At 37.6% G+C, this 27,212-nt stretch overlaps 1 protein-coding gene across 1 annotated transcript; it reads right to left on the bottom strand.

The window, feature by feature from the left end:
- Nucleotides 1–20,566: 20,566 nt before the first annotated feature.
- On the bottom strand, nucleotides 20,567–21,701 carry CCR6 (C-C motif chemokine receptor 6). Its single transcript, XM_053712266.1, has one exon. It carries the CDS (start codon nucleotides 21,699–21,701, stop codon nucleotides 20,598–20,600), a length of 1,104 nt encoding a protein of 367 aa, XP_053568241.1. The 3' UTR covers nucleotides 20,567–20,597.
- Nucleotides 21,702–27,212: the final 5,511 nt, after the last annotated feature.

Genomic DNA, 27,212 nt, shown 5'->3' on the forward strand with positions numbered 1-27,212 from the left:
TCTATACCATTCCTTGACCTGCTATTGATAGCGGACATTGACACACACAGCGTTAAAACAACGTTGTATCGGAAACCGATTGCCACTAATGCTGTGCTTCATGGCAGGAGTAATCATCCAAGATATACTGGTTTTGGTGTAGCCAAGGGCCAGTTCATCCGCATCCATTTTTTTACAGTTGAACTTAATAAAAAAATGTTTTATTACTGCTGCAGGGATTCATATTAGGCAGTTATATCCATTTGTTTATTTATTTATTTTGTATTCACTTATCACTGAATTTGCTACTACTTTATTAAGATGAATTGAATTACTGGTGGTCTCAATATGGCCACTAAGTTTTCAGGGGCACCATAGGATAAGAGAAACTATTATATATAACATCTGGGTCAGTCTTTAAATATCAGGTTTCTAAGTTATCAATTTTTTATTCTCAATTGCTATTCTAGTCATCTGTTTTTAATGTCATTTCTTTTTTCTCCATTGTATTAATAATGTATTGTATATATATCTATTAGACAGGTAATATCCCTTTAAATTTTCGACATGTTTTTTTCACACCTGAGGACACAGGTGTATATAAAGAGCTTTGACACCTTTATTGTTAGTCCATGAATAAGTCAGGGGGGCTGCCGAAACGCGTAGGACCTTCTATTTTGTCACCAAGGGATTAAGCTTTTATGCTTTTTTAACTTATGTGTTTTCCAATAAAGAACTTTATCTTTACGCCTTGAGGCTTGCTGGTCATCCTTGCTGCTGTTATAAGTTACAAATACACCTACACTATCATTAAATTAATTAAATAAACTACCCTTTAAAGGTCTTTTTTGCGGGGCATTGCCCCAAAGTAATCAGCTCTTTTACCTCTAAATAAAAATACAATACCCCTCCCAACATTACAACCCACCACCCACATACCCCTACTCTAAAACACCTGATCCCCCCTTAAAAAAAACTAACACTACCCCCCCCTGAAGATTACCCTACCTGGAGCCGTATTCACCCAGCCGGGCACCGATGGACCAGAAGTGGACATCTGGAGCGGCAGAAGTCTTTATCCGATTGGGGCAGAAGAGGTCCTCCAAGCGGCAGATGTCTTCATCCAAGTGGCATCTTCAATCAACCGGAGCGGAGCGGAGCCATCTTGAAGGTAGAAAAAAATCAGATTGGTTGATTTAATCAGCCAATCGGATTGAACTTCAATCCGATTGGCTGATTGGATGAGCCAATAGAATTGACCTCGCATTCTATTGGCTCATCCAATCAGCCAATCGGATTGAAGTTCAATCCGATTGGCTGATTACATCAGCCAATCTGATTTTTCCTACCTTAATTCCGATTGGCTAATAGAATCCTATCAGCCAATTGGAATTCGAGGGACGCCATCTTGGATGACGTCATTTAAAGGAACCTTCATTCGGACTTAGGACATCGTACGAAGAGGATGGCTCCGTGTCGGATGGATTCAAGATGGTTCCGCTCCGGTTGATTGAAGATTGAAGATGTCGCTTGGATGAAGACATCTGCCGCTTGGAGGACCTCTTCTGCCCCGATCGGATGAAGACTTCTGCCGCTCCGGATGTCCACTTCTGGCCCATCCGTGCCCGGCTGGGTGAACACGGCTCCAGGTAGGGTGATCTTCAGGGGGAGTAGTGTTAGGTTTTTTAAGGGGGGATCGGGTGGGTTTTAGAGTAGGGGTATGTGGGTGGTGAGTTGTAATGTTGGGGGGGGGATTGTATTTTTATTTACAGGTAAAATAGCTGATTACTTTGGGGCAATGCCCCGCAAAAAGCCCTTTTAAGGGCTTGTAAAAGAGCTGATTTCTTTTTAATTTAGGATAGGGTAGGGCATTTTATTATTTTGGGGGGCTTTTTTATTTTATTAGGGGGCTTAGATTAGGTGTAATTAGTTTAAACTTCTTTTTTTGTACTATAGTTTAGTTTCTTTAATTGTATTTTAGTTTAGATAATTGTAGGTAGTTTATTTAATTAATTTATTGATAGTGTAGTGTTAGGTGTATTTGTAACTTAGGTTAGGATTTATTTTACAGGTAATTTTGTAATTATTTTAACTAGGTAGCTATTAAATATTAACTATTTAATAGCTATTGTACCGAGTTAAAATAAATACAAAGTTGCCTGTAAAATAAATATAAATCCTAAAATAGCTACAATGTAACTATTAGTTATATTGTAGCTATCTTAGGGTTTATTTTATAGGTAAGTATTTAGTTTTAAATAGAATTAATTTATTTAATTATAGTAAATTTATTTCGTTTAATTTAAATAATATTTAAGTTAGGGGGGTGTTAGGGTTAGGGTTAGACTTAGGTTTAGGGGTTAATAACTTTATTATAGTAGTGGCGACGTTGGGGACGGGAGATTAGGGGTTAATAATTGTAGGTAGGTGGTGGCGATGTTAGGGAGGGCAGATTAGGGGTTAATAAAATTTATTATAGTGCTTGCGAGGCGGGAGTGCGGCGGTTTAGGGGTTAATACATTTATTATAGTGGCGGCGAGGTCCGGTCGGCAGATTATGGGTTAATAAGTGTAGGTAGGTGGCGGCGACGTTGGGGGGGCTCAGATTAGGGGGTAATAAATATAATATAGGTGTCGGCGATGTTAGGGGCAGCAGATTAGGGGTTCATAGGTATAATGTAGGTTGCGGCAGTGTCCGGAGCGGGAGATTATGGGTTAAAAAAATGTATTATAGTGTTTGCGATGTGGGGGGGCCTCGGTTTAAGGGTTAATAGGTAGTTTATGGGTGTTAGTGTACTTTATAGCACAGTAGTTAAGAGCTTTATGTTCCGGCGTTAGCCTATAAAACTCTTAACTACTGACTTTTTTTTGCGGTTGTAGTCTTGGAGATAGAGGCTCTACCGCTCACTTCTTCCAAGACTCGTAATACCAGCGTTAGGCAAATCCCATTGAAAACATAGGATACGCAATTGACATAAGGGGATTTGCGGTAGCCTCGAGTCGTGGAAAGAAAGTGAGCGGTAGACCCTTTCCTGCCTGACTCGTAATACCAGCGTTAGATAAAAAGCAGCGTTAGGACCCCTTAACGCTGCTTTTTAATGATAATGCAGAAGTCGTAATCTAGGCGCTAAGTTACAATTACACCTAACACTACACTATAATTTAATTAATTCCCTAAATTAAATACAATTAATTACAATTAAATAAAATTATCTAAAGTACAAAAAACAACAACACTAAATTACAGAAAATAATTAAAAAATTACAAGATTTTTAAACTAATTACACCTAATCTAATCCCCCTAACAAAATAAAAAAGCCCCCCCAAAATAAAAAAAACCCTACCCTACACTAAATTACAAATAGCCCTTAAAAGGGCCTTTTGCGGGGCATTGCCCCAAAGTAATCAGCTCTTTTACCTGAAAAAAAAATACAATTCCCCCCCCAACATTAAAAACCACCACCCACACAACCAACCCTACTCTAAAACCCACCCAATCCCCCCTTAAAAAAACCTAACACTAACCCCCTGAAGATCACCTTACTGGGAGACGTCTTCACCCAACCGGGCCGAAGTCCTCAACGAAGCCGGGAGAAGTCTTCATCCAAGCCGGGGCGAAGTGGTCCTCCAGACGGGCAGAAGTCTTCATCCAGACGGCATCTTCTAGCTTCATCCATCCTGCGCGGAGCGGGTCCATCTTCAAGACATCCGAAGTGGAGCATCCTCTTCTTCCGACGGCTAAACACAGAATGAAGGTTCCTTTAAATGACGTCATCCAAGATGGTGTCCCTTCAATTCCGATTGGCTGATAGAATTCTATCAGCCAATCGGAATTAAGGTAGAAAAAATCCTATTGGCTGATGCAATCAGCCAATAGGATTGAAGTTCAATCCTATTGGCTGATCCAATCAACCAATAGGATTGAGCTGGCATTCTATTCGCTGTTTCAATCAGCCAATAGAATGCCAGTTCAATCCTATTGGCTGATTGCATCAGCCAATAGGATTTTTTCTGCCTTAATTCTGATTGGCTGATAGAATTCAATCAGCCAATCGGAATTGAAGGGACGCCATCTTGGATGACGTCATTTTAAGGAACCTTCATTCTGTGTTTAGCCGTCGGAAGAAGAGGATGCTCCACGTCGGATGTCTTGAAGATGGACCCGCTCCGCGCCGGATGGATGAAGATTGAAGATGCCGTCTGGATGAAGACTTCTGCCCATCTGGAGGACCACTTCACCCGGCTTGGATGAAGACTTCTGCCGGCTTCGTTGAGGACTTCGGCCCGGTTGGGTGAAGACGTCTCCCGATAAGGTGATCTTCAGGGGGTAAGTGTTAGTTTTTTTTTAAGGGGGTATTTGGTGGGTTTTAGAGTAGGGTTGGTTGTGTGGGTGGTGGGTTTTAATGTTGGGGGGAGGAATTGTAATTTTTTTTCAGGTAAAAGAGCTGATTACTTTGGGGCAATGCCCCGCAAAAGGCCCTTTTAAGGGCTATTTGTAATTTAGTGTAGGGTAGGGCTTTTTTTTTATTTTGGGGGGCTTTTTTATTTTGTTAGGGGGATTAGATTAGGTGTAATTAGTTTAAAAATCTTGTAATTTCTTTATTATTTTCTGTAATTTAGTGTTTGTTTGTTTTTTTGTACTTTAGATAATTTTATTTAATTGTAATTAATTGTATTTAATTTAGGTAATTAATTTAATTGTAGTGTAGTGTTACGTGTAATTGTAACTTAGGTTAGGTTTTATTTTACAGGTAAATTTGTCTTTATTTTAACTAGGTAGTTATTAAATAGTTAATAACTATTTAATAACTATTGTACCTAGTTAAAATAAATACAAAGTTGCCTGTAAAATAAAAATAAACCCTAAGCTAGCTGCAATGAAACTATTAGTTATATTGTAGCTAGCTTAGGGTTTATTTTATAGGTAAGTATTTAGTTTTAAATAAGAATTATTTAGTTAATTGTAGTAATTTAATTTAGATTTATTTAAATGATATTTGTTAGGGGGGTTAGGGTTAGGGTTAGACTTATGTTTAGGGGTTAATAACTTTATTATAGTGGTGGTGACTTTGGGGGCGGCAGATTAGGGGTTAATAAATGTAGTTAGGTTGCGGCGACATTGGGGGTGGCAGATTAGGGGTTAATAAATATAATGTAGGTGTTTACGATGTTGGGGCAGCAGATTAGGGGTTCATAATAAGTATAATGTAGGTGGTGGCGGTGTCCGGAGCGGCAGATTAGGGGTTAATAATATAATGTAGGTGTCGGCGATGTCGGGGGTGGCAGATTAGGGGTTAATAAGTGTAAGATTAGGGGTGTTTAGACTCGGGGTTCATGTTAGGGTGTTAGGTGTAGACATAACCTTTATTTCCCCATAGTAATCAATGGGGCTGCGTTAGGAGCTAAACGCTGCTTTTTTGCAGGTGTTAGGTTTTTTTTCAGCCAGCTCTCCCCCATTGATCCCTATGGGGAAATCGTGCACGAGCACGTTTTACCAGCTCACCGCTAATGTAAGCAGCGCTGGTATTGAGGTGAGAAGTGGAGCAAAATTTTGCTCTACGCTCACTTTTTTGCGATTAACGCCGGGTTTGTAAAAACCTGTAATACCAGCACTGTCTGTAAGTGAGCAGTGAGCATAAACTGCTCGTTAGCACCGCACAGCCTCTAACGCAAAACTCGTAATCTAGCCAAATGTTTTTTAAATAAAAATGTCTGTCTTAGGGGGGAAGAGAGGAGGGGAGAGAGAGAGCAAAAGAGAGGGGGAGAGAGAGCAGAAGAGAGGGTTGAGAGCGCAAAAGAGAGGGGAGAGAGAACGCAAAAGAGAGGGGGGAAAGAGAGGGGGAGAGAGAGCAAAAGAGGGGGGGATAGAGAGATCAAAAGAGGGGGGATAGGGAGAGCAAAAGAGAGGGAGAGAGACAGCAAAAGAGGGGGGAGAGCAAGCAAAAGAGGGGGGATAGAGAGCAAAAGAGAGGGGGAGAGAGAGCAAAAGAGAGGGGGAGAGAGAAAGCAAAAGAGAGGGGAGAAGAGAACAAAAGAAAGGGGGGAGGGAGAGAGCAAAAGAGGGGGATAACGAGAACAAAAGAGAGGGAGAGAGACGGCAAAAGAGGGGGGAGAGAGAGCAAAAGAGAGGGGGAGAGAGAGCAAAAGGCAGAGAGAGAGCAAAAGAGAGGGAGAGAGAGCAAAAGAGAGGGAGGAGAGCACAAAAGAGAAGAGGAGAGCACAAAAGAGAGGGAGGAAAAGAGAGGGGGAAAGAGCGTAATAGAGAGGGGGGAGAGAGAGAGCAAAAGAGAGGGAGAGAGAGCAAAAGAGAGGGGAGAGAGAGTAAAAGAGAGAGGGGAAGAGAGAGTGCAAAAGAGAGGGGGGGAAGAGAGGAGGAGAGAGAGAGAGAGCAGAAGAGAGGGGGGAAGAGAGAGCAAAAGAGAGGGGGCAAAGAGAGCAAAAGAGAGGGGGGATAGAGAGAGAGCAAGTGGTGAAACCGCTGTACTGCAAAAAATGGCCAATGTACACAGGCTTTAGGACTAGTTTTGTATAAAGAAGTGAATTTAGGATTGTGATCTTACAAATTCTGAATATGCCTTCACAGTTTATGTGTATCTTTTACAAATTAGATTGCACATTGCATTTCTTTTATTTAAATTAAAACTAAAATACTGTCAGCTACAGTTTTCCGGGGAGCATCATTACTTTCTATGGTCATTACTTCTAGATAATTAAACATTCTCCAGTTTGGAGAGAGATTATAGTGCTGACATCACAAAAGCAGAACTCACTGAATTTTCTAAGAAAAAGGGATGAACCTGGAAATCCCAGATAGACAAGAGATGCCTTTCATGGAAAGTAATGAGGCTCTCTGGGATACAACATTTCACATGGGAGAGAGAAGGTAAATGGAGAAACCATGGGACTGATATAAAAGCCCTGTTTGCATCAATTACAAATTAAACTGAAATGTTTTCATTACAATTTAAATTGCTTTTGTCTTTATTTTAGTATATATTATTTTTCTGTTAATTAAAATAAGTGTATTGTTAATTTTGAGCAAACTTCACCTGCATACAGCTGGCAAAAAAAAAAAAAATGTCTGTCTTTCCCACTACTGAGGGACAATACCATACAAGTGAATATAGGTTTAATGAATATAGATCATATATTCAGATATACATGTCCATTAAAAATGGCATATGTGGCTGTTTTAAAGTGTATTGCACTTGTGCAAGATAATTATAATTATTTCAGATAGTCTGGGAATACTTGAAAAAACAGTTTTGCACTTTATCAACACCTTTTCTGTGTTGAATTTAATGTGTGCATTTTCTTGCAAAAATAAAGTGCAAAACCTGTGGTCAGGAGGATTATGGTTGTCAAAGTCCTTGCTTTGAATGCATCTGCTCCGATATGATCTTTACTTTTTACCAGTATGGAAATGTTGTTATCGTTTGTTATTACTCAGAACTTGAAAAACACGGATCAGAAGCCAAAAAAACACTGATGATTGAATCAAAATTTTATAGCATCTTTAGAATATTTAAGTGATGGCACAATTAAACTATGACAACTGTTCATTATTTATATATATATATATATATATATATATATATATATATATATATATATATATATATATATATATATATATATATATAGTAAAGCAAGATAGCGTCAGCACTTATTCATACAAAATTCCACTTTATTGAGGCAACAGACAAAGTTAAAAACAGCGACGTTTCGAGTCAACACAGACCCTTAGTCATGCAATGGATTATGGGAAAAATCACCTTCTTTTATAACACCTGTGCATCAATTAGCTTGGTTTACCTGCATACATTCAAATTTCCATTTTGGATTTTTGACCCCTAACGGGTCAGAATGGTCAGTAAATAATCTTTGTACCTAAATCACAGCTTTTCTTATATAATAAAAAATTCCTATCTAGTGATTAAAACCCAAGACTATATTTCAACACATATTATTAAAAACATTTCATACAAAATTACAAAATTACAATACATTAATACTTATAAAAACAAATGAAGATCATAGTCTTTGTTTAGACCATTCGGACTAAGTGTTTTTAGATGCTGTATCCACCATACCTCTCTTTTCTTTAACAGTAAATCTCTGTTACCCCCTCTTCTTTGTTTTGGTATGTGGTCAATTACTTGGAATCGTAACTGGCTGACTGTATGTCCAGCATTGATAAAGAGCCAGTTCCTTAGAACGATGCGCAATGTAAAAGAGAAAGATCTGCAAGAAGTAAGATTGAAACAAATGGGGAAAAATTTTACTGATAGAGGTTACCCTCAAGCTGTCATAACCACTAGTGAACAAACAGTTAAATTGAAAACTAGAGAGACTCATGATCTAATATCAAATAAGAGTAAAAATAAAAATCAGATTGATAAAAAACAACTTATCTTTTCTTCAGTATATAATCAATTCAGCAATGACATCACAAGAATTGTCAAAAAACATTGGTATATACTAAATAAAACGAATCCACATATTGAGGAATTTTGCAAACCACCGATTAATTCCTTTAAGAGGGTCAAAAATATTAGAGACCTAGTGGTAAAATCAGATGTGGGCACTAGTAAGAAAGATACTATAAATTTCCTTACAACAGCTAATAAAGGATCATACCCCTGTCTCAACTGTGCCCAATGTAATTCCATGATTAAGGGGAAATACATAGCACAGATAAATTACAATAAAAAACGTGATATTAAAGGCCTATATACATGCAACACTGACCATGTGGTGTATATTCTTAAATGTCCATGTGGGCGGGGCTATGTGGGAGAGACCATTAACCCCATCAAAGATAGGATAAGTGCCCATAAGTCTTCCATTAGATGTAAAGATATGACACTGCCCGTATCATCCCATTTTATCAATGCTGGACGTATGTGGGCTGGCAGACCCCACTCAGCGGACGTGCACTACTTTAATCCTGGAAAAGGTTGCTGAAAAAATGCTGAAATAATAGCATTAAGAAAGGTGCTGGACTTACCTGTTAAAGATATATATATATATATATATATATATATATATATATATATATATATATATATATATATATATATGTTTAAAAAATGTGTATGCAGAAAACCAGCTCTATTAATTATATATAGTTCTATTTTGCAGTATTGTATTTTCATTCTCTCTTAGATAATTGAAATTTTATATTTATATACACACACACGTATATAAAAGAGATCCCTCTCTACATATCTCAAAACAGAATGCACCTGTCATGGTTGATTGTATGTTTCCTACCTGTTCTATGTTAAATTTTGCATATATTATGTATTAATAATGTTTCTGTATTTTATTGTACCCTATTGTAACAATGCAATGTTTTGTGGACCCAGGACATACTTAAAAACAAGAGAAATCTCAATGTATCCTTCCTGGTAAAATATTTTAAAAATAAATAAATATATATACATATAAATACATATAACACTAGTGTATATATATATATATATATATATATATATATATATATATATATATATACATATAAATACATATAACACTAGTGTTCAAAGGTTTGGGGTCACTTAGAAATGTCCTTGGTTTTGAAAGAAAAGCATATTTTTTGTCCATTAAAATAACATCAAATTGATCAGAAATACAGTGTAGACATTGTTAATGTTGTAAATGACTATTGTAGCTGGAAACGGCTGATTTTTAATGGAGTATCTACATAGGCGTACAGAGGCCCATTATCAGCAACTATCTGTCCTGTCCTGTGTTCTATTGGCACGTTGTGTTTGCTAATCCAAGTTTATTATGTAAAAAGGCCAATTGATCATTAGAAAACCATTTTGCAATTATGTTAGCACAACTGAAAACTGTTGTGCTGATTAAAGAAGCAATAAAACTGGCCTTCATTAGACTAGTTGAGTATCTGGAGCATCAGCAATTGTGGGTTTGATTACAGGCTTAAGATGGCCAGAAACAAAGAACTTTGTTCTGAAACCCATTAGTTTATTCTTGTTCTGAGAAATGAAGGCTATTTCATGTGAGAAATGGCAAAGAAACTGAAGATCTTGTACAGCAATGTATACTACTCCCTTCACAGAACAGCGCAAACTGGCTCTAACCAGAATAGAAGCAAGAATACAAATACATTAGAGTGTCTAGTTTGAGAAACAGGCGCCTCACAAGTCCTCATCTGGAATCTTCATTAAATAGTATCTGCAAAACACCAGTTTCAACACCAACAGTGAAGAGGCAACTCAAAGATGCTGGACTTCTAAGCAGTTGCAAAGAAAAAGTCACATTTTAGACTGTTCATTAAAAATAAAAGATTAAAGGCCAGATTACAAGTGAGGCACAAACATTTTTGCACAAGCGATATGATGTTTTCGCGATCCATTTTAATTGCGCTTATGTTACGCTACAATTCTTACAGTGATCTCAGAGCTGTGGTCAACTGTTGTCCGAAACTAAAAAGTTGCACAAAACATATAAAAAATGCATTGCAAAGTACAGTTACACTCATAATAACACCCTCTAATAAAAATTATTTTAAAAAAAATATTGCACACAAAAGTTACACAAAAGTCTCTCTCTCTCTCTCTCTCTCTCTCTCTCTCTCTCTCTCTCTCTCTCTCTCTCTCTCTATTTAGGGAAGAAGCAGTCAGCTGGTATTCTGTCTTTAATGGACAGTCACCAGATCTCAACCCCATTGAGCTGTTGTAGGAGCAAATAATCATCAAAGCGAGAATGTGTTCAGAACTGAGTAATCCCCAAGTGCTCAAACCGTATATCGAAGCACACAATAATGGGGAATTCAGGTCCCAATAATCAGTGTATCAGTTTTGGACCCCGGTCAGTATGGAAAGTCACTCAGGTTGGAACAGAGTCCATTGTCCCATGGAGAGAGTAAAATCCCCAAAATTCAAAGTGTCAAAGTATCAAAGTATGTCCCAGAGCCTAGTAGTCACGGGTGGGAATGCCAGTTCACAATGTTACGTCTGTGATCAACTCTTACCCTCCACTAAGTTGGTGGGGTGCCTAGGAACACTTCCGTACTTCTCCTCGAATAGGTCGATAAAACCTTTCCCAGGGGGTGCAGTCTGTGTTTCCCTTCTCGGCGTGTCTCAGAGAGATCCAACGTAGAGACGTTTCCTTAGCGCGTCACCCGTGACGTTGCAAGGCTAAACCAAATGGTATTCCCTGGGGGTGGAGGTGGAAACCGTGAGGACAAGGAGCCGGCTCTGTATCCCAAGAGTGGCTTTAGCAAGTAACTGGTGCAATGAAGCGGTAAACCCAACCGCTAGAGAAACATAAAGTCAAAAGAAATATGCACCAGACCTATGTTGTAGGAGCAGCCTTGACCATATGGTTTGTAAGAAGTGCCCATCAAGCCAATCCAACTTGTGGGAGTTGCTTCAGGAAGCATGGGGTGAAATATCTTCAGATTCCCTCAACAAATTAACAACTAGAGTGCCAAAGGTCTGCAAGGCTGTAATTGCTGCACATAGAGGATTCTTTGACGAAAGCAAAGTTTGAAGGACGCAATTATTATTTTACTTAAAATTCATTATTTCTAACCTTGTCAATTACTATATTTCCTATTCAAACTCATTTCATGTATGTTTTCATGAAAAATTAGTAAATTTAAAAACTTTTGAACGGCAGTATTTATATACTATATATATATATATATATATATATATATATATATATATATATATATATACATATATATATATATATATATATATATATATATATATATACTATATAAATAAATATATATATATATATATATATATACAGAGCTCAAAGTTTCAAGCCCTATGCCCAAAATGTAACTCAACACTTTTGATCCCACCCACTACCCCACCCACAGCACACCCACTCTTTGCATATGTTTAGCCAATGTGAAGCACCTTATTGTGCAGTCATTTTTAATATTGTTTTTGTTTGATACCATAAATTAAATAATGCTACATACAGTAATAAATTAACAAAAATAAGTGCATAGCAGTTAGAAACATCAACTAGGGTTCGGGGGAAGACAACAGCTGGACAGAAAAAAAGGAAGTTGTTGAACTGAGAGAAAGCACAGGGTGCTGACATTAATGTGAGGTCATAGCAGACCTGGAAAATGTTTTATAACTATCATCTCTCATCTATCTTTCTCTACTCCCTCCTCTTTTCAATCTCTCTTTTCCCCCCCTCCCTTCTCTCTCAGGCCATATCTTCTCTTTACACACTTTCTCTATCCTCTCTCATATCTCTTCACTCTTTTTTTATTCCTCCACTCTTTCTTAACGCTAACTTTTTCTCCACTTTCAGTTTTCCTCTCCAATCTCTCTCTGCCCCTGTTTACCCTCTCAGAAGTAACAGTCTAAGCACTAATTGAGTCTTTATAGCCCTAGAGGAATAACATATCCATGCCCTTTCATGGATATATAATACCCCTTTAGATAATATTTATAGACATCCATTCACTAACTTTCACTCGCCACTGTTAAATTTCCACTCGCCAACAGCTAGTGGTCTAGGGGAAATTTTGAGCCCTGATATACAGTATATATATTCCCAAAATCTGGTATGTACTCTTCTATTCTTTAACATCAAGTTATAAATTTATCATATTCCAAAAAAACTCAGTGTTCCATAAATGGTTTCAAATATATTGTATTTTTATGTCATACAATCCAACTTTTCGGGCCTCACAGGGGCCTTTGTCAAGGTGATGTGACTCTGAAATTTCAGCATTTAAAGGGACAGTAAAGTAAAAAAAAATATTTCATGATTTAAATAGGGCATGTAATTTTAAACAACTTTCCAATTTACTTTTATTACCAATTTTGCTTTGTTCTCTTGGTATTCTTAGTTGAAAGCTAAATTTAGGAGGTTCATGTGCTAATTTCTTAGACCTTGAAGACTGCCTCTAATCGGAAAACATTTTGACAGTTTTTCACCACTAGAGGGCGTTAGTTCATGTGTTTCATATAGATAACATTGAGCTCCGGCACATGAAGCTCCTAAGAGCAAGCACTGATTGGCTAAAAATGCATGTCTGTCAAAAGAACTGAAATAAGAGGGTAGTTTGCAGAGGCATAGATACAAGGTAATCACAGAGGTAAAAAGTATATTATTAGAACTGTGTTGGTTATGCAAAATTGGGAAATGGGTAATAAAGGGATTATCTACCTTTTTAAACAACAAGAATTCTGGTGTTTACTGTCCCTTTAATTATCCTTCAGATTACAAAAAGTTGTTAACCTTGATACATCCTAGTCCTAATTGTTAGCAAGTATATCACATCACTGACATCTACTGGCTACCTTCATGTGTGCATTCTTTGCTTTGCAAGGTTAATAAAAAAACATATAAATTAAAAAATCCACACAGACAAAGAAAAACTAAAATAATGTGTTACCCACAATTATCTAAACATATTAATCTCATGTATATTATTCTATAGAAAACGGGTAAATGAAAGATAAGTATTTAGCCCCATAGGGTATTGTGTATCCAACTCCACTATCCAAAATGTTTCTTTTTGTAAGATCAATTTTTTGCGATCACCCCCTCTTTTTAATGGGGGAATGTGATCAATTGGGCTACATCTTAACGTGGATAGTGGGTGTTGTAGAAAATGTAAGGCTACTGGTTGATCTGATTTCCTAAATCTATGGCCTGTCTGATTGAAGATCTATGGACAGCCATCCTTTCCTTAAAGGCACATTCCATCTTACCAATGTAGGACCGCCAACACGGGCATTTAATCAAGCATACCACATACTTTGTTTCACAATTAAGGGCATGTTTGATTTTATATTTCTTACCACTGCCACTATGGGTAAATGTGTCCCCCAAAATTAAACTGTTACAGTTAACACAACCATGGCATTTATATACCCTTGGTTTCTTTGTCAAAAATTTACTTTTTTATCCTCATATTTATCATATGGATCTGCCTGTACCAAATAATCTTTTAGACTTCTCCCTTTTCTATAAGAAAATATTAGGGGTTCCTGTGTGAAAGATTGTAACCTTTCTTCCACCTGTAATATTTTCCAATTTTCTAAAATTGCTTTTCTTAACTTCCATGTGTCTGTAATGTGATCTATAGTAAAAAAAACATCCTATTCTTCACACTTGTTGATGTTCCAGTTTGTATTTCTTGTATTTCTCTCTTTCTTTTGTCTAAGACATTTTTGGGGTAACCAAAAAGAATAAACAAGGTCCCGGAGTGATGAATTAAAAACAGTAATCCTTTATTTGATATTAAAAAGTCACAATATACAGAAAGCACGCATTGGTAGGCTGTGGCTGTGAGGTCTGATGATGCGTTTTGGCAGTTATGCCGTAGTCATAGCTAATGATCTCACAATCACACCATATTTACATAGCTCTGCCAGAGCTGTGATTGGGTAAAACATATATTAAAACAAAGTTTTAGCCATGCCTACTAAGCTAGATTTTATGATAACTTCCCCTATATGGGGATTCTCTAGCATATATCCTTTCTAACATTTTGTCTTACAATAGTATATACAAATAGTGGTTCCCCTATCTCATTAAATTCATGATTAGTACCGTTGTTTTTTTATTACTTATAGATCCAATTCATTTCATACTAATTCATTTTATATAGGTGATTATTCAAATCCCATTACTATTTTCCATGTAAGACACATAATAATAACAATAATAACAATGGTCTATGTATACCTGCTATACCTTTTAGTCAAATAGCCTGATGGCATAGCATTTTTATAATTATTACATATACATACATATGTGCGATAATACATCGATATTTGGGGCTAAACCATCCCTCCCTTGCACTCTGTCCCTTATTGTGTCCCAATACCTAATGTAAGCAGCATGAGTCCTAAAAATCGGTCCTAAAATTCGCATAAGGATGCCCCTTTCCCACCCTAGTTCCCTATCCTTATATCTCAATATTAGATGTTGTATACATTTGCCCCTCGGACGGTTTGGGGAGTTCACTCCCAGAAGTTGATCAGATCAAATTCTGAGTCTGTACATGAAAATATACAAATACAAACACAGATATACATTAAAGAGATCATTCCCAGAAGTTGATCAGATCAAATTCTGAGTTTAGACCATTTGGAGTCCTTGTTTTCAACTAAAAGATCCAAAAGGTCTCCTGTCTTGCAAGTGTCTTATCGCTATTCCCTCCTCTACTTCAAAATTGGACCTGTTCAACTATCGTCCACCTGAGTGTGTCTGGTCTTTTTTGATGAAAGTCCCTAAAATGTCTGACTAATGGTGTAGAAGACAGGGTGCCCAATTTAATGTTGCCAATATACTCCCTTATCCTTGTTCTGGTGTCCCTTGTAGTCATGCCTACATATTGGATTTTACATTCCATACATGTTAAAAGGTATACTACATGCGCCGTTCTACAATTGTAGCATTTGTTGTGAGCAAACATCTCTCCTGTCATTTCGCACCTGAATCCAACTCCCTCAAAAATCTTGAAGTGGGATTGGCACTTAGCTAGGTATATTGGGTCTGGTCCTCTAGTTATCGAATGGCTTCCTGTACAAAATACCCCCTATCCATTACAACAATGGATCCCTCTTTATCAGCTGATCTGATTACAAGATTCCTATTTTCTTTAAGGGACAATAGTGCTTCTCTCTCATTCCTCAATAAATTTGATCTGTTTTTTTGTGGGGTCGTCCCTCCTACTTCAACAGTGGACCCTTCCTGATAGAGTGTTTCTAATGCTACTCTATCACAATCCTCAGCGAAATCCAGATTATGCTCAGAATCCTGAACATCCTGTATATCAACTTGTTGGTACCCTTCAGAATGACTATGTTTATGTAACTTGTATAGTGTTATGTTTCTTATCATTTTATTCACATCCAACCCAGCCGCAAACTCAAGACCTTATTCTCTGTCTCTAACTTGAGAGGTTAACTACACTTTCTATTGGTACTTTTGGTACTGTGACTGATAGCCCCTCCTCAAGGGGTAGCGGTTCTGCTGGTACTCCCCCCGTGTAGGTGCCTGCTGTCATGTACTTCCACGTACGTTTATACCTCTTCCCCCCCTTCTGATGTTCCTTGGCCTATGTGAAAAACCTGCTCCATCTCATTTCTATTTGGGCCACCTGTTTGTGGGTTCGAAATTGTTTCTATCTCTTCTGAACTCTGATATTTACTACATGTATTCCTCCTGAATTCCTGTCTTAAAATCGGTTGTTGGGGGAGGGGGGGTGGTGCACCCAGTTTGGGTCTAGTAAAGTTTGTTTGTGAGTTATTAGTGTTCAAGTGAACCACTGGTTGATCCCCTATTACACTCTGTGGGTAGGTGTTAACCTCTCTAAATGTAATTGGTCCACTCCATTGTTCCTCCCCCCTGATCCTGAGTAGTCATCATTGGACTCTGCCTCCGTGTCTGAGAATCTGACATGTCTGTTATTTCCAGATCTATTCCTTCTATTACATCTACCTCTTCTATTGCTTATGGATATACCCTGGTCACCCCCCCCCCCCCCGCCCTTGTGTCAGTAATGTAATGTGTAGTAAAAAAAAACGTCCTATTCTTCACACTTGTTGATGTTCTAGTTTGTATTTCTTGTATTTCTCTCTGTCCTTTGTCTAAGACATTTTTAGAGTAACCCCTTTCTTAAAATGTAGTTCTCATTTCTTTTATCACCCCTTCTTTTTTGTCACTACTGATGATAATCTTTTTGCTCTTAACATTTGTGCTTTTGGCATTGAATTTAATAAATGTTTTGGGTGGAAGCTTTCATACTGCACTAAAGTGTTCCTGTCTGTAGGTTTTCGGTATAGCCTAGATTCTATACATCCATTATTCTTATAGAGTTCCACATCCAAGAACTCTATTTCTTTTTTACTCCATTTAGCCACTAATTTAATGGGTCCCTGTAAGTTATTTAAGTCAGCAAAAAACTGTTTTACTTGTACACTAATATATTTTTCATTGCAAAATTCTTATAGTCTGAAATTTACCATCACTTTATAGAGAAGATATGCATGAATATGGGTTTGTTCATAATCATGCATATATGCATTGGCATAGCTAGGGGCCACATTTGACCCCATAGCTGTGCCAAGGAGTTTGAAATTCTATTGGTGGCCCTTCATATTCTGTGTCATTCACCAACAAATTTTGAATTGCAAAATTTGGAATACAGGTGTACAAGTTTGAAACAACACAAAAAAGTGTCTGCATCACTGCTTACTACCTCTTGTAATTGTTTCACAAATTCAAATGAATCTTTAATAAATGAAGGTATCTTCTAAAGACTACTCTGAATTAGGCTATCTAGATATCTAGCTACTGGTTGATTTATTGAGGTAGATTTATCAAGCAGTGGATGCTGCAATCTACCCCCAAAGTTTCAGGTCCGCCTGAAACTTAAGTTAAGAAGCTGCGGTTGTAAGACCGCTGGTCCTTAACTTATCCACCACCTCTGAGGTGGCGGACAGCAGTCATCCTGATTGGATCCGATCAGGATGATTGACACCCCCTGCTAGCAGCTGCTTGGCCACGAATGTGCAGGGGGCGTCATTGCACAAGCATTTAACCAGAAATGCTTGTGCAATGATAAATGCTGACAGCGTATGCTGTCAGCATTTATCGATGTCGGGCGGACATGATCCACTACAGCAGATCATGTCTGCCCGACATTTGATAAATCTACTCCATTGATGAAATAATAGGTCTGCCAGGGGGGAAGGTTAATGATTTATGCACTTTGGGTAAGACATAAAACACTGGTGTTCTTTCTTATTTATCCACTCATTATTTAACCCCATTTTGAGGATTTTATCTAATTCTTTTTTATATTCTCTCATTGGGTTTCTATCCAATTCTTTGAGGTGGCGGACAGCAGTCATCCTGATTGGATCCGATCAGGATGATTGACACCCCCTGCTAGCAGCTGCTTGGCCACGAATGTGCAGGGGGCGTCATTGCACAAGCATTTAACCAGAAATGCTTGTGCAATGATAAATGCTGACAGCGTATGCTGTCGGCATTTATCGACGTCGGGCGGACATGATCCACTACAGCAGATCATGTCTGCCCGACATTTGATAAATCTACTCCATTGATGAAATAATAGGTCTGCCAGGGGGGAAGGTTAATGATTTATGCACTTTGGGTAAGACATAAAACACTGGTGTTCTTTCTTATTTATCCACTCATTATTTAACCCCATTTTGAGGATTTTATCTAATTCTTTTTTATATTTTTTATATTCTCTCATTGGGTTTCTACCTCTTTTTTTATATTGTGTAATATATATATATATATATATATATATATATATATATATATATATATATATATACAGGGATTGAAATTTCCAGTGGTCCCGGACGACTTTGCAGCGGACGACTTAGAAATTTGGCTTTTTCCTATCTTTAACATTGAGTGTACTACTTACTTTTTCCCTCTGGGCTAGTAGCTTTTAATCCCTGACTAGTAAACAATAGTGATATTTTTCAACCTCTGTATATATAATATATATATATATATATATATATATATATATATACAGTAGGTGTGGAACAAAGCACTCACTGGTCTTGAAATATATTCAAACGAGTTTTATTTGCAGTGACATTTCGGGGTGTTCACAATGTTGGTCTGATGAAGGGGTGAACACCCCGAAACGTCACTGCAAATAAAACTCATTTGAATATATTTCAAGACCAGTGAGTACTTTGTTCCACATCTTCTATCTACCTGCCTCTTAGCACCCTAGCATTTGAATACAGTTAGTGTGAGTGCACTTAACCTACCTCCTATATATATATATACACTCCTTTTCAAACCTATAATAACCAGGTACACAAACAATTTTCATTCTCAAGCATAGTTTATTAAAAAATAAAACAACAAAAATCATAAAAATTATGACAATTTCAAACTTGCAAACAATTTTATGTTATATTCTCCACAGCAAATAATACATGATTTTTCTTATTCTACACAGCATTTTTCTTAATTCAAGAATTATAATACACATTATCAAATAAAACAAATTGGAATTAGCATGTATAATTCATATAGAATGAGAACTATTTCAAAATATGTGTTAATACTGCAATGTATACAATATATGATAACATTAAAAGGATATGAAACCCAAATTTTGTCTTTCATGATTCAGATAGAGCATACAATTTTAAGCAACTTCCAATTGACTTCTGCAATCTAATTTGCTTAGTTCTCTTGATATCCTTTATTAAAAAGCATAGCTAGGTAGCTGAGAGATAGCTGCTAATTGGTGGCTGCAAATGTATGCTTCTAATCATTGTCTTACCAATGTATTCAGCTAGTTTCCAGTAGTGCATTACTGCAAAATTTATAATAGAAATAAATTGGAAAGTTGTTTTAAATTATATGCTCTATTTGAATCATATTCCCTTTAATAAATATATTCCACAAAATAGTGTGAGTCTCTCAGTGATAAATCAGCATTGAAAAAGTATTAATTAATACATAGAGAGGGTACAATATTAGGAGAAATTTTACAATTTATACATTATATACAAATTGCATGAACTACAATTCTTACTCAGTGCTCTGAAAGGTAAAAATTGTGCTTCGAAAACAATAAGAAAATAGAGTATAACAAGTCTCTATATGAGGTGCGCAAAGTTCATATAGGTGTTCAGTAGGTGGATATTCCCAGGATCTTGCGAAGAAATAGGCAGCGCTCCTGGGAAGTGAGGGTGAGTGTCTGTAAATCAAAAAGAAAAAGAGAGGCGCCTCATGGGACAGTATCGTAGCAAACCAGATCAGATATACAATGAGACAGCCCGTATAGGGGTATACTCACAAGGGTGGTGGCATATGAGGATGCCTAGTAGAGCGGGACGGGACTACAAGTCGCCCGACAGACGTGCACAGCGGTGCGTGGAGACGTCAAGTCACGAGGTCCGTACAGCCAACCAGCGGCCAACAAGAATCAGCATCGAACGTCCAAGCTGTTCAGAGAGTAACCAATGCTGGGCTTAAAGTCTGATCGGCAGATCAGCAAACCAATCAGGATAGCAGGTCAGAATAATGGTGAGCAAGGAGTGATATAGGTAAAAAAACTCGTATTTATTGAGTTAGTTAAAAACATATGGCAAAACAGCAACGCGTTTCTCGACCTACGGGTCGTTTCATCAGCCTGATGAAACGGCCCGTAGGTCGAGAAACGCGTTGCTGTTTTGCCATATGTTTTTAACTAACTCAATAAATACGAGTTTTTTTACCTATATCACTCCTTGCTCACCATTATTCTTACCTGCTATCCTGATTGGTTTGCTGATCTGCCGATCAGACTTTAAGCCCAGCATTGGTTACTCTCTGAACAGCTTGGACGTTCGATGCTGATTCTTGTTGGCCGCTGGTTGGCTGTACGGACCTCGTGACTTGACGTCTCCACGCACCGCTGTGCACGTCTGTCGGGCGACTTGTAGTCCCGTCCCACTCTACTAGGCATCCTCATATGCCACCACCCTTGTGAGTATACCCCTATACGGGCTGTCTCATTGTATATCTGATCTGGTTTGCTACGATACTGTCCCATGAGGCGCCTCTCTTTTTCTTTTTGATTTACAAAAATTGTGCTTGCATTACATTGTAAAGGATGAACCACTTTCTTTGGTATAGACTTCACTTGTTTGCCTGCAAGTGTAAGTATCGGATGAAATTCTTGAACTGCGATTACCTCGAAAATATTTATGTTTTCTAGGCAACAAATCTTGTATTATTTTCAAAAAAGAATTTCTAAATTTAACCCCAACAAAGGCATAGATCATTGGGTTTAGGCAGCAATGGAAGAAAGCTAGTGTCTCAGTGATAAACATGGCATATGCAATATTTACTTTTTCCGAGCAAAATGGCGTCGTTTTGCCTAGTGTTGCAGCTTCTATCAAAAGTAGTATGTTATATGGAACTTGGCATAAAAGGAAAGCAGAGGCAACTGCGATAACAACACGTATAGCCTTGTGTCTTTGCGAGTTGTGAGCTTGTAACAATGTTTTAATTATAAATGTGTAGCAAAATAACATTATAAGGAAAGGAATAAAAAATCCTATGCTAACCTGGACAGCTAATACTGCTAATTTCAGTCTTACTGGCGTTGAATTATTGATGTAATTTGCTTCACAAACCCACTGATTGTCATGCTTATATGCTGCATTGAATGCATATGTTATGCCGGAAATTGCTATGGTTATGACCCACACAAACAGACATATCCATTTTTTGTACGTTATTGCTGTGGCTCTGAAGTTAAATGACCTGGTCACTTGCACAATAGCAATATAACGATCAATACCTACAAAAGCCAACAGCAACATACTGCAGTTGAAGTTTATTTTGTAGATACTTCTAACTACCTTGCACATAAAGTCCTTGAATATCCATTCATTTTTATACTTATACACAGCCCAGAAAGGAAGTGTGAGAATAAAAAGTATATCAGCCACAGCTAAGTTTAACAGATACACGTCTGTCATAGACTTTGTTCTCTTGTAGTAACCAAAGGTTAGAACAACTAATAGGTTTCCCACAAGCCCCCAAGCAAACATTATAGTATAGGTTACAATTGAAAAGGTTTTTATAAATCTTCTGACAATTTCCATGTTGCATATCATACCATCTTCATCATAGTTGAAATCATCTGTGTAAAATTCATCTTCATAGTAGGGTAATGTGGCAGTAAAATTCTCCATGTTTCAGAGAAGGTTACTTTATTCTAAAATAAAAAATAAACAAAATGCAATTAGTAGACAATAACCACTTTCCAAATGTACATTAGTTTTCACATAGAAAATTGTACTACATACATAAATGATATATTCAGCATGTTACTGATGTCAGTTCCTCTACTTTTATTTGCTTTTAACAAAATGCTATATGTAAATGTGTACTAGGCAGAGAGTAAGCCTATATTGCCAATATTGCCTATATTGCCTAACAATTGCCTATATTGCCATTTAGAACTGTATCACTGTGTACCAGATATATTCTTCCACCATTGCCTTAGCATGTTTGTATCCAGAATAATACCTGAAAATCTGACCCTAGTCTCTCTAGTCTTATAATTCCTTGTGTTATTCTATGCAGCTGATTCTCTAAAGCAGTGATTTACTGTGGCACACTTCTTTACATTAAAAAATCCTGCGGCACACCATCATCCCAAAATTTTACAAAATCACACATTGTAGCCTAATACAGGATATTTTTATATATATATATATATATATATATATATATATATATATATATATATATATATACATACACACACACTGTACTGTGCTGTAATGCCATGCCTCCTACAAACTATACGTGAAATATTGACATTCATTCACAATCATAATGATTGTATGTGAATGAATGTCAATGTCATGGTTGTAAATGATGCCTGATGAGCCTGTCACATACCTACCAATATTTCAAAATTTGAAAGAGGGACACCCCCTCACTGTTTTCAGTCTGCCGTGGCACACCTGAGGATCTCTCACGGCACACTAGTGTGCCACGGCACACTGGTTGAAATACACTGCTCTAAAGAATGAAAAGAGGAGTGAGCATTAGTTGCACCACGTTATTTTAAGAGAATGAATACTTGTGTATAAGGTTGTGGAAGGAAGGGATACATTTATTAGATTCCATGTAAGTATATTTATGGTTAAGAGGAAGCTATAACCCCAGTTATCAAATCAATATGGAGATAAACTAAGTTCCCAAACAGAAAACCTGTCTTCCAGCATTCTGGGCTAGCAAGGCAGCTTTCAGTCCCTTCATTTATGGGAGCACTATTGTTTACTTATGCCACCCCTCCCCCTGCTAGTAAAGCTTGTCAATCATCTTCCAGGATGATTTAAGTTCACTAAATGGCTTAAGTAGCAGACCATTTAACTAATGACTGCAGGGCTGGACTAGGAATAAAAAGCAGCCCTGGAACATTTTGAAGACCAGCCCCATTTTTTGTTTAGTCCATAGAATGCGTGTGCCCCATTTTTTCAAGGGGATTACTGGGATATTCCTTCCACAAATATTTTTATTAAAATATATATAATATTAAATTATATGTTTGTAATTTTTTAAAAAAAAGCCTGATAGTTGTTATATAGGGACTCTACAACCCAGTTTGATCCATGACTCCCTTTCATAGTGTGAATATGATTATCTATAGTGTAATTTGGAAAAGACACTCAAAACAGAGTGTCACTTTGTCTTACAGTGACTAAACTAGACACAAGAAACCAATTATAAGAGGACTACTAAATGGCACATGGTCTAGAAAATAAAACTTACAAGGAAATACTTTGTGATCTTATGTAGAGCTCAGAGGGAAATGAAAGGTGATACAGCTAGTTGCATCACTTCACTGGCCCACCGGGATGCTAGGAAATGTCCTGTGGGCTGCCGGCAGGGCCACATCCTGACCAGGATTGCAGAGGGATCCTTTGATATAGTTTTATTGTGAGAGAGGTTGTAAGGGCCATTACTCAGTAGACTAAACCTCCAATACTGGACCAAAGCTGTCCAAGGTATTTGTTATCCACACTTAATCAGACATATAACAACTCAAAGCAAAGTTCTGGCTAGCTACTTTGAAACACAAGGTCTCACACCATGCTTTCAGTGTTGGGGGTGACAGAGGGGATACTTCATCCTGTTATTTTTTTCTTCTATATGCATATGATGCTGTGAGGTGAATACTGTTACATTTTTTGCATTTAAAGAGTTAATCATTGTTAGGGCTTAAACATCAGGCATTATACTGACACCATCATTAGCCCTTCCATTACCAGAAGGACCACTAGCCTTATAAATAACTGACCTACCAGCATAGTATTAACCTTTATGACAAGCCCCAGCAAAAGCTTTAAATTCATGTTTTACATAAAAAGAAACGTTGACCTGACTAGATGTAGGTACCATCAGAGAATGTTAAAACTTTAGATGAGACCCATGTCTCACCAAAAAAGTGAGGACAACACCCACTATTACTGAGTTTAGCAGGAAATTTGTCGTCAGACAGTAGTGAACACAACTGCCACTGCAAGGTAAATAAATAGAAGTAGCAAAATAACAAACAGGCCTGTAAAGAAATTACTTTGTCAACGTATAAAGTAGCAAACATGTGGGCTGGTACATAAATGTGGCCAATGCCCATCCGGTCACAGACCAGACCCCAGACGGAGCATCACTGATTCCCCTATGGTGATTGGTAGAAACAGAGCAACATCTCTACCTATGTAATAGGTTCTCCCCATACAATCCATGATTGGTTGTTTCCATAACACATGGTCATATGTGTCAGCAGATGTAAACAAACCTGATCCACATAGAGCTGAACAAGTGGCGAGTGACAGTGTGGTATAAATATGAGTGTTATAGTTAACAGCTCAACTATCCATTTAGTACACCCTGACAATGTGGTACAAATGTGAATGCTTAACACTGATGGGCTACATATACTTGTAATGCCACACAGTGCACTTATTGGTGTCTCTCTTATTAGAAGTTTGTTTAAATAGTAAAAAATATTTCTCTCAGTAACATATAGTTAGCCAGTTGATTAATAATAGATGTGTTTTGTTTCACATTTTTATCAGTGATTTCAGCAAAGGGTTACAGGGGAAAGTATGTGCACTGATTAAGGTCACTCTTCATAGGCAGTGCTCCTTCAAACAATTGCTTAATTTAAGAGCCAGCATTTTTGCAGTGGAAGCATTCTTGGTGATAAACTTGCCTGGGGATATGCCTACAAGGTGAGGCTGGAGGAGAAGACCTTGTGCCGATATGCTGCCTTCCCCTTATCAGCTGTGGTGGGTCTGCGAGCGCAGTGCTTATTGCAGGTCTTAGTAACTAGCAGACTGGATGCGTATGTGCACTGCTTAGATCAGCTTGTGACGTCTAATTGTAAACACTCAGTGCTAATGTATGTTAGCTACTAATAGCTAGCTTTCTCTGTATTCATGAACCCACAGAGTAAATAGTAAATGGACACTTAAAAAGTTTAATTACTTGAATGATGGTAATTACTGTATGTTGTTGCATGTAAAGGGCAGTGATCGTTTCAAAGTGTATTCTTCTTTACTTCCCTTCCTCTCTCCCTTCTTTCCCTTTCTCTCTCCCTTCCTCCCTCAAATCCCTCCCTCAACTCACTCCCTCCCTTCTTTTCCTTTCTCCCTCCCTTTCTCCTTCAACTCCCTACCTTCTTTATTTCCCTTCTTTCCCTCCCTCTCTCCCTTCTTTCTCTCAACTCCCTCCCTTGTTCCCTTCTTTCCGTCCTTTCTTCCCCTCCCCCTTTTCTCCTCTCCCTCCCCACTTTTCTCTTCTCTCTCTCTCTCTCTCTCTCTCTCTCTCTCTCTCTCTCTCTCTCTCTCTCTCTCTCTCTCTCTCTCTCTCTCTCTCTCTCTCTCACTCACTCCCTTCCTTCTTTCCTTTCCCTCCCTTTTATCCCCTCCCCTTCTTTTCTCTCTTTTCTCTCAGGGAGAAAATGGTATGAGATGCAAGTGTTTTGCTAGCCCATTTTCTTTTAAATTATAAAAACAAAACAAAAAAACATTTTACACACTGACCCAAAAAATATTAAGGGACGGCATGGAACGTCATGGAACGGCCTAGACATTTGGCTGTCCTCCTAAAGCCATAGCCATAGCCGCTTCCCAAATGGGATTGTGGGCTGGAGGGCATGCCTAGCGTCATAGGCCCCCTCCCCCGACCCAATCCCATCATTGAAATCACGCGATCGCATGAAGATTACCTGAATTACAACAAAGGAGCTGCCAATAAACCTAAACAATTATAAAGTCAACCCATTTAACACAAGCAATCATATTCCTGAATTCTGTTTTTAGCCAGTAATGTATCTAAGACATTTTTAAATGTATCTAAGGATTTAGCAGTCACTACCTCCTTAGGCAATATGTTCCACAACTTCATTGCTCTTTCAGTAAAAAAAAGTTTACATTGCTGAAGATTAAATCTCCTTTCTTCTAGCCTTAAATTTTTACTTCTAATCACAAACATTTCATCATAGTTGAAATCCTCCATCCCCCTTATTAGTTTAGTGCCCTTCTTGAACTTTTTCTAATTCTGCAATGACCCTTTTTAAAATGAGTCCCCTGAACTGCACTTCATACTGAAGGTGAATCTTATCAGGGATTTGTATAGCAAAAGGAATTATGCTTTCTTCCCTTGAATCTATGGGCCGGATTTAACAAGCAGTGAATGCTGCTGAATTCGCCTTAAGTTTCGCCGGAAACTGAAGTTAAGAAACAGCTCCTACGCTCTGGATGACTGACACCACCTGCTAGCGGCTGATTGGCTGCGAATTTGCAGGGGGAGGCATTGCACAAGCATTTCACAAGAAATGCTTGTGGACTGTTAAATGCCGACAACGTATGCTGTTGGCATTAAGCGATGCCGGGCGGATATGATTCGCTACAGTAAACATGTCCGCCCAGCACTTGATAAATTGGCCCCTATGACTTTTAATACATGCTATTAGCCTTAGAAATCACTGCCTTGAATTGCACACTCAAATTAGTCTAAGAATTTGTGTTTTGTCCTTATCATTTAGAGTTTATACCATACTGTCATATTGCCCTGATTTGGCATTGATCAGAATAATTGTTTCATAGCTAACTTTGAGTAAGATTACAAGTTGTGCGGCAAAAAAACGGCGAAAACGCAGCGCGTTATAGCTTTATTGCATTTTTGGTTGCGCTGATATTACAAGTTGCAAAATAAGTTATTTTGTGTGCATGTTAAGCCGTTTAATGCAAACCGTGAAATTGCGTTCGTATTCACGTATTCCCCATAGAAGTCAATGGAGAAGACAAATAAAAAAAAAACACAAAAACCCTAACATGTTGCTCAAAGCCCATGACATATTCTCCTTGAAAAGTGTACATGAAAATGCAAATATTTCATATTGCAAAAATGTTTTCGCAACGGAATATGTTCTATTTATTATTGCAAAATATGTATATGAAAATATTTATGTCTAGATATCTCGAGATCTATATGCGAATATTGCTTTGAAAATACTATACATCTGATATATTTTTTATTGTGCATAATATTGTAATGTAAAATATTTTCATTATCTCCATTGTTAAACTTATCTCTATAAATATAAATCCATGTTTCTCTATGTATGTGTATGTATGTCAATGTAAAATCCCTGAGACAGCTTTTTTTACTTAACAACCTGAGAT

The sequence above is a fragment of the Bombina bombina genome, chromosome 4 (assembly GCF_027579735.1).
Source record: "Bombina bombina isolate aBomBom1 chromosome 4, aBomBom1.pri, whole genome shotgun sequence".
NCBI classification, from domain to species: domain Eukaryota; kingdom Metazoa; phylum Chordata; class Amphibia; order Anura; family Bombinatoridae; genus Bombina; species Bombina bombina.